At 38.0% G+C, this 8,202-nt stretch overlaps 1 protein-coding gene across 1 annotated transcript; it reads right to left on the bottom strand.

The window, feature by feature from the left end:
- Nucleotides 1-6,019: 6,019 nt before the first annotated feature.
- Nucleotides 6,020-7,327, bottom strand: LOC133338056 (fatty acid hydroxylase domain-containing protein 2-like). The gene is made up of 4 exons (XM_061546239.1): nt 7,196-7,327; nt 6,964-7,139; nt 6,246-6,709; nt 6,020-6,167 (listed from the first exon to the last, which is right to left on the bottom strand). The coding sequence occupies exons 1-4, from the start codon at nt 7,296-7,298 to the stop codon at nt 6,020-6,022; spliced, it is 891 nt and encodes a 296-aa protein (XP_061402223.1). The 5' UTR covers nt 7,299-7,327.
- Between the last annotated feature and the right edge of the window lie 875 nt (nt 7,328-8,202).

The following is an 8,202-nucleotide window of genomic DNA, read 5'->3' as shown; positions in this document are numbered from 1 at the left end:
TTTTTACACGAGAAATTTGGCAGAGTAAAAATGGTAAACAGGAATGCCTACTTCTAATTGGCTGTTATGTTGATTTTGAAGTACTGACATCTAATTTTGGCATATTTACTAGATTTTCATTTCCGAACTTTTCAAACTATTTTGTACTCTGAGAGCGATATTTAAATGTTTCCCTTTTACTAGCTTTACTTTTAAAAAAAGTACTGGAACATACCAATCGTGTTCGTTTTTTCAGTTTTAAAGAGGGCACTTTATCTACTTACAAAAAACTCTACAGTACAAACTGGATACCCTCCACCATAGGAATACTGACAAATTTTCGAAATGAAAATATAGGGATCATACATATAATCACAAGTCTACCAATCGATTGTTGTAAACCAATATGAGGCATACTAAAGCGGGACCAATATTGACAACATTGTGTAGGAATTAGCGAATACTTGGAGTTTTCATTATATAATTAAAACTCCTTGTACATTAGAACTTTTTTCCGGGTTAACCTACTTTATGAGGATTTATTTGACGGTACCCTTATATGGAGTACCGTCCAGAATACCCAAAAAATGGACTTATATTTATAATTTTTAGTGGAGAGTTCTGGTACCTATTAAGAACTCAAAATACTAAATTACAGCAAATTCGGTGGAAAAATATGATCAAAACCCCTAAAATACTGAAAATTGGGGAGCACTTTTATATGAGGGCTACCAGAAAAAGTGGACCGATATTTATAATTATTAGTTTAGATATTTGGCATCAAATAAAAACCCAATGTACCAAATTTCGGCGGATTCGGTTAAAAAACGCGCTCAAGAACACCAAAATAACGAAAATTAGGAGCTATGCCTAAACGTGGATCGATATATCCCATCTTTGAACTGCCTGCAGACAAAAGATGACTTTATGCAAAATTTTGGCGATCTATCTCAATTCGTTTAGACGCTAGAGTGATTACAGCAGACGGACAGACGGGCTTGTTTAAATCGTCATAGAATTTTAACCTGATCAAGAATATATATACGTTCGGAAATGATTATTTTGATGCGTTACAAACGGAAAAACAAAGCTAATATACTCTCCATACTATGGTGGAGGATATAAAAATATTTGTTGAGCAACAACAGGACCGAGGATATTTTAAGCCTGAATTTATTAAAACATATTTTTTCAAGGACCAAACAAGGTGTGAATTTATTAAAGAATATTTTTTCAAGGACCAAACAAGGCGTGGACTTATTAAAGAATATTTTTTCAGGACCAAACAAGGCGTGGACTTATTAAAGAATACTTTTTCAATGACCATACAAGGCGTGGACTTATTAAAGAATATTTTTTCAAGGACCATACAAGGCGTGGACTTATTAAAGAATATTTTTTTAAGGACCAAACAAGGCATGAATTTATTAAAGAATATTTTTATTAAAAATATTTCAGACACTGTTTTTCAAAAATTATTTTTTAAGGCATTTAAGACATGGTTTTTTTAAGATTATTTTTTTTAAATACCTCTCTTTTTTTCTAGTGGCAATTTAATAAAATTTCAAATATTACCTTCCAAAATTTCTGCATATCCAAAGGGTCATTTTGTTCCGGTTGTATTTTATATTTGAAAATCCATTTGGGCTTTTGGGTCCAATCGATGATACCGAAAATCGAAGCATATATCCAATAGCTGACGAAGACAATTACGGTAGTGTTTAGAACCCAGACACGGGTAGGATCATCGCCTGCGATACACACAAACGGCAAAAAAATATTCAAATGAATGCGAAGAATTTCAAAGTTCAAATTTCATGATTTTGAATTAAATTCTAAAATATTTTAAATAAAAATCGCTATGTCACACTGCATAATAGGTTTCATTTTGCCAAAATTTGTATTTGGAAAGATAACACATTTTTATATGTATATTTTTGTTTTTTTGTTACCGGTAGCATCCAAGAATTTATTCCAATATTCTTGCATTTCAATTCCGAGCTTTGTCAACATGACGGCAGTTTATTTTTTGCACCAACCGTCCCGCTGTGTTGATATTTTGCGAATAATTAATCTGCGTTTAAAGGTTCAGTGATTACTGCCTGAGCAACGACGCTACTCGAATTTTATTCCATTGATAATAAATAAAAAAATAAAAACACAACGAAAGACCACAACAATTACTTATCTCTTCTGAACTTCTGACAACCAGGGGCCAGAGTCGGAACGTTGTTAAAAGTGTTGTCATCGGGGGATGTAATTGTTCGGCAAATGAATGAAAATAAAAGTGACATGTAAAGTGACTTAATTTTCCATTATCATATAAATATAATGAGATGGTAGACCATTTAATAAAACTTTTACCTTCTGAGTATTTTTTGCAGATATTCTAAAACATGTCTACTACGTCTCCGTTTTATAGGTTTATCATTTCTTGTCAAATCAACAGATTAATTATATCAGTAAGTATTGGATTTAAGTTCGGCTGAACTTGAACGATATTCCTCACTTTTTTATTATTTTGCTGATTTCGCTATACATGGATGGTATAAACCCACAATTCCCATAATATTATATAGGCAAGTATTGCAGACAATTGATAATAGAAAGATTTTTTATAATGACACGGGATCGGTTCTAATTTTGATTTTTTTAATATTCTTTAATAAATCCACGCCTTTGATTTTGATTTTTTTAAATATTATTTATTAAATCCACGCCATTGGTTTTAACATGGCGAAGCCCTGGCTTATCTTGGCCCCTCTTTCATCTCAATTGTGGACGAGGTGTCGCCTGGGGTAACTATTTTCATCATCCGTTGAAATAGTTAGCTGATATGAGCCTCGAGTTAACCCATAAGAACTATAATCCATGGATTGAGGCGTAGGTTAGTTGCCCACACTCGGAAAAAATTAATACTATAAAAAAGCAAAGAAAAAGAAAACCAGACTAACCCCCCACCCCCCAATGTTGACGACCCCGGGGGAAATGTTTTTAGCCCCACCATCGGAAAATTCAGCCTCAATGAAGAAACATCCGACAACGGCAGTAGTTAGGAGCACCAGATTCAAGCATCTCGATATACACTAGGCCACTTGGATTTCCCCCGATCGAACAACGAGATATCAAATCGATCATGTTGTGATAGACGGAAGGCATTCATACAGTGTTTTAGACATTCGATCGATCCGAAGAGCGAATATAGATTCGGGCCACAACCTTGTAGCAGCCAAGTTTCGCACTCGTCTTAATGTAGCAGCAAAGGTGCGATCTAATGTAACACGAAAACTCGACATCGAAAAACTGCAAACACAACAGACAGCAGATGCCTACTCCGCAGAACTTACCCAACCGCTTGACGGAAGCACACCTTGTCCCGATAATAATATAGAAGCAGAGAATTGCCCAACTCCTAAAAGCTGTAGCAAAAGCTTGGTTACCAAAGACCACCATTAAGAAACCCGTGGTATGATCAGGAGTGTCGTATTGCTACCGATGTGAAAAACGCAGCGTATAGGGCAAACCAGCAGACAGTAGCAACACGTAATGCGATGGAGATCGGGAGAAAAGCAAAGAGGACAAACGTATTTTTTAAAAAAAGAAGAGAGAAAATCGAGATGTTCAGGAGTCAGAATGAAGTTCGGATTTTTTACCAACGACTAAACCCCAAACCGAAGGCTGTCGTGCAGGCACATCGTCCTGTAGTGATGAAGAAGGAAACCTGGTGACAGATACAGACAGCGTGTTGAGGATCTGGAAGGGGCATTTTGAAAAGCTTCTAGTATCAAATAGTGGCGGCGAAGAAGATGCCCCAAAACCAATAAGATATGTTGGTATAGAGTGTATACCACCTAGACAAGATGAGGTCAGAGTAGCAATTAATCGGCTCATGAAGAATAAAGCAGCAGGAGCCGATGGGTTACCAGCCGAACGATGCAAGACTGGTGGTGAGATGCTGGTCAGGAGCAAGCACCAGCTGATTAGTACAATTTGGCTAGAGGAATGCATGCCCAATGATTGGATCCTCAGCATCCTGTGTCCCGTGAACAAAAAAGGAGACAAGACGATATGTGTCAACTATAGAGGAATTAGTCTACTTCACATAGCATATAAAATGTTATCCAGTGTGCAGTGTGAACGACTGAAATCAATGATATTATTGGAACAGACCTGGCAAATCCACAATTGACCAGATTTTCACATTGCGCCAAATCCTAGAAAAGACCCACGAAAAACACATCGACACATTTCACCTATTCGTCGACTATAAAGCCGCATTCGACAGCCCTATCCCTGTGCAGTGTGAACGACTGAAATCAATGATATAATTGGACCAGACCTGGCAAATCCACAATTGACCAGATTTTCACATTGCGCCAAATCCTAGAAAAGACCCACGAAAAACACATCGACACATTTCACCTATTCGTCGACTATAAAGCCGCATTCGACAGCCCTATCCCTTCAGAGGTGTTTAAAGCCATGCCTGCGTTCGGCATTCCTGCAAAATTAATACGACTAAGCAGGATAATTTTAACTGGTACAATGTCAGCAGTTAAAGTCGGAAAGGATTTATCAGAGCCCTTCAATACCGAATGAGGATTCAGACAGGGTGACAGTTTGTCGTGTGACCTGTTCAACATCCTGCTGGAAAAGGTCATACGAGAGGTAAAAGTTAACAGAAATGGCACTCTGTACACCAAACAACACATGTCGCCTACGCTGATGACATCGATATAATGGGTCGAACATTGCGAGCGGTAACAGCCACCTTTGAACAAATTGAGAAGGAATCTGCCAAAGTGGGTCTGGCTGTAAATGGCGAGAATACCAAGCTGATGGTATCAACGCGCAAGACGTCCAATAGCCTCGGACCAACTTTGGAACTTGGTACTGTCATAAATAAAACTAATTACATTAGTTTTGAAATTCGGAGAAGGATTGTATTGGCCAAAAGATGCTGCTATGGTCTAAGTAAGCAGTTTAGAAATAAGGACACCTCCCGCCAGACCAAACTCACACTTTACAAGACGCTGATACTAACCATGCGGTTATATGGATCTGAAGCATGGGTACTTGCGCAAGCAGATGAGGCAGCTCTTGGGGTGTTTGAGAGAAAAATTCTTCGAAAGATCTATGTCTATTCTCGGACATCGACGTAGTCAGTCGTATTGAGCTGCAGCGACTACGGTGGCTAAGCCATCTTGTGCGAATGAACGACAATGCCCCAGCTCAAAAGGCATATAAAAGCGAACCAACTGATGGTTCACACAGAAGGGGAAGGCCACGAATAAGATTGAAAGACCAATTGGAAGACAACATTGCCGAATATGGTATTTCAAATTGGAAAAACTGCGCAAAAAACCGAGGCGCCTGGAAATTTGTTTTAAGCTCGGCGTATGGAACGAAAGTTCTGTCACAAGCCAGCTAAGTAAGTAAATATTCTAAAAAGGTAACAGCCACCTTTGAACAAATTGAGAAGGAATCTGCCAAAGTGGGTCTGGCATTAAATGGCGAGAAGACCAAGCTGACTCGGTCCAACTGTGGAACTTGAGAACGACAGCGAGGTAGTTAAAGGTTTTATATACCTTGGTACTGACATAAAAAAAACTAATGACATCAGTTTTGAAATTCGGGGAAGGATAGTATTTGCCAAAATATGCTACTATGGTCTAAGTAAGCAGTTTAGAAACACGGCCACCTCCCGCCGGACCAAACTCACACTTTACAAGACGCTGGTACTGCCCGTGCGGTTATATGAATCTAAGGCATGGGTACTTGCGCAAGCAGATGAGGCTCTTGGAGTGTTTGAGAGAAAAATTCTGCGAAAGATCTATGGACCGATCTGCGTTGACGGTGAATATCGCCGTCGAATGAATCACGAACTTTACAATCTATACACGGACATCGACATAGTCAGTCGTATCGAGCTGCAGCTACTACTGTCACAAGCCAGCTAAGTAAGTAAGTAAGTTCTCAAAAGACAAAGTCGAAAATATTATTTAAAAAGTCCACCCTTGTAGTTCCGACTTAGGTACATTTATTTATTCTTCATTTTCTTATTTACACTTTTGTCTTTGATATGTTTGCCCTTATTTTTAACACTAGGTTCCGTTTCCACTTTAGATTCTCTATAGGTTCCATGAAGTTTGTCCAACCATCCAAACATGCCGTAGTTATAATTAAATCTGAAATCGGAATAAAATTAGAAAATATTGGGAAAAAATTCTAAAATTCATTTCTCAAAAAAACAAAAACAAACTCACTTCGAATGATGCAAATCATGATAACGTATCGAAGAGCCGGAACGTGGAAATGAATATCCCGAATGATCTGCCATTGAATTGAAGATGGCCAATGTCAGGAACAGCCAGACGGTAAAGACATGCGAGCGGACCAATGCAAACGACAGCGATACGGGTATTAAATTCAAAAAGATATGTTCCAAGGGATGAGCATAGAAGGTTATCGCCGCAATGGGCGCAGTCCATTCGTGGTGTTTCTTATGGACATATTTATATATCGATTTGTGATGCATTGCCCGATGAATGTAATAGAAATAGAATTCTTCTAATATGGAAACGACGACTATGTCGAAGAGGACCTTTTGCATGGTGGGTAGCTCACGTAGGGGTGTCTGATTGCAACGGACCTTGAAGAGTGTGTGATAGAGGATATAATACATGGGAATTCCGACAAGGGTCTGGTTCATTAAGACATTAAGGATGCCCTGTTAGGAAGAGAAGGGGTACTAATTTATTTGCAGGATTTTAGAACATATTTTTTATTTTCGCCAGAAACTGGGGAATTTTGTCTACACGAAAAATTTCTTTCATCAGAGATTGGGAATTTTCTCCATAGAGGATAAAGAATTTTTTCCATAGAAAAAATTGATTTTCGTTTTTTTTCCTATAGAAAAACTTGTCCTCAGTGCCTGAGCATAAAAAGCTGACTTTAAAGATCCCATTGGTGCACACTACTAACCTCAATAAGTTTTTTCGTTTCAACAGGTGCATTTTTCTCCGGCTGAATTTTATATTTTCGTGCAGACTTCGGTTTCAAGGTGACATCCATAAAGGTATACCAACTGGCATTCAGCCAATAGACCAGCATAAATACCGCAGTGGTACCCAAGATCCACACGATTTGGGGATCATCACCTGTTTAGAAAATACTTGGATTATTAATTTCTTAATTGCAAATTTCAATAATTTACCTATAATATCCAGCAAGCCATTCCATTTCTTTTCTAAAACATATCCCACATAGTGATATTTATCAGCTATGAGATCAAGAATTTGACCGGCACCGGTGTTCATGTTAATGGTGTGATTAGAACTAAAACATTTGAACTGCCGGTGTTTAGTTTTTTTTTCAAGAGGTTATCAAAAATTATTTGTAGCTTATCAGGGAATACACACACAAATTGCATATCGATAATGTTTATAAACAATTGTTGCTGTTGTTGTTATTTTCCAAAATTAGTAATATTAGTCTTATCGAAAAATTTTGAACAATAAGAAACCACCACTTTTTGCTTTTTAAAGTACCCATGACGGTATTGGTTACTAAGAGTTTAGTATTTTATGAAGAATGATCATGAGTGATTTGTTTAAATATGTTTTCGGGCTTTTACATGCGTAGTTTTTTAAAACGATATTTTTAAACTAAGACGTGGATTTATTAAAGAATATTTTTAAAGCACCATCCGTGGTAAGGATGTTTTAAAGAATATTTTTAAACCTCCAGACATGGCTTGGATTTACTGTCAAAGGCCAGCTAGGCTTGTGACAGAACTTTCGTCCTATAAGCCGAGCATAAAAAAGATTTCAATGCTCGTCGCAGTTTTTCTAATTTGAAATACCATATTCGACAATGTTGTCATCCATTCATCCCTTCTGCGTGAACCATCAGGTGGTTCGCTTTTATATGCCTTCTGGGCTGGGGCATCTTCATCCATTCTCACAACATGACCTAGCCAACGTAGTCGCTGCAACTCAATACGTCTAACAATGTCGATGTTCGAGATGTTCGGTCCATAGATCTTTCAGAGAATTTTTCTCATCTGCTTGCGCAAGTACCCCTGCTTCAGATCCATATAACAGCATGGGTAGTATCAGCGTCTTGTAGAGTGTGAGTTTGGTCTGGCGGGAGGTGGCCTTGCTTTTGAGTTGTATGCTCAGACCATAGTGGCATCTGTTGGCCATCACTATCCTTCTCCGA

Source organism: Musca vetustissima, unplaced genomic scaffold, assembly GCF_032173495.1.
Source record: "Musca vetustissima isolate MV318-11 ecotype Yass unplaced genomic scaffold, APGP_CSIRO_Mvet_v1 utg28897, whole genome shotgun sequence".
Classification (NCBI taxonomy): Eukaryota; Metazoa; Arthropoda; class Insecta; order Diptera; family Muscidae; genus Musca; species Musca vetustissima.
Note: the sequence above shows the minus strand (reverse complement) of the source record. Positions and strands in the feature narration are given on the sequence as shown.

What these genes read in the sequence shown, in the direction of transcription:
- LOC133338056 (XM_061546239.1), bottom strand. Translation starts at nt 7,298, where the DNA reads ATGAACACCGGTGCCGGTCAAATTCTTGATCTCATAGCTGATAAATAT. An exon ending in AAACGAAAAAACTTATTGAG is followed by an intron (nt 6,710 to 6,963) that starts GTTAGTAGTGTG and finishes TCTTCCTAACAG; the next exon opens with GGCATCCTTAATGTCTTAAT. An exon ending in CATGATTTGCATCATTCGAA is followed by an intron (nt 6,168 to 6,245) that starts GTGAGTTTGTTT and finishes TTCCGATTTCAG; the next exon opens with ATTTAATTATAACTACGGCA.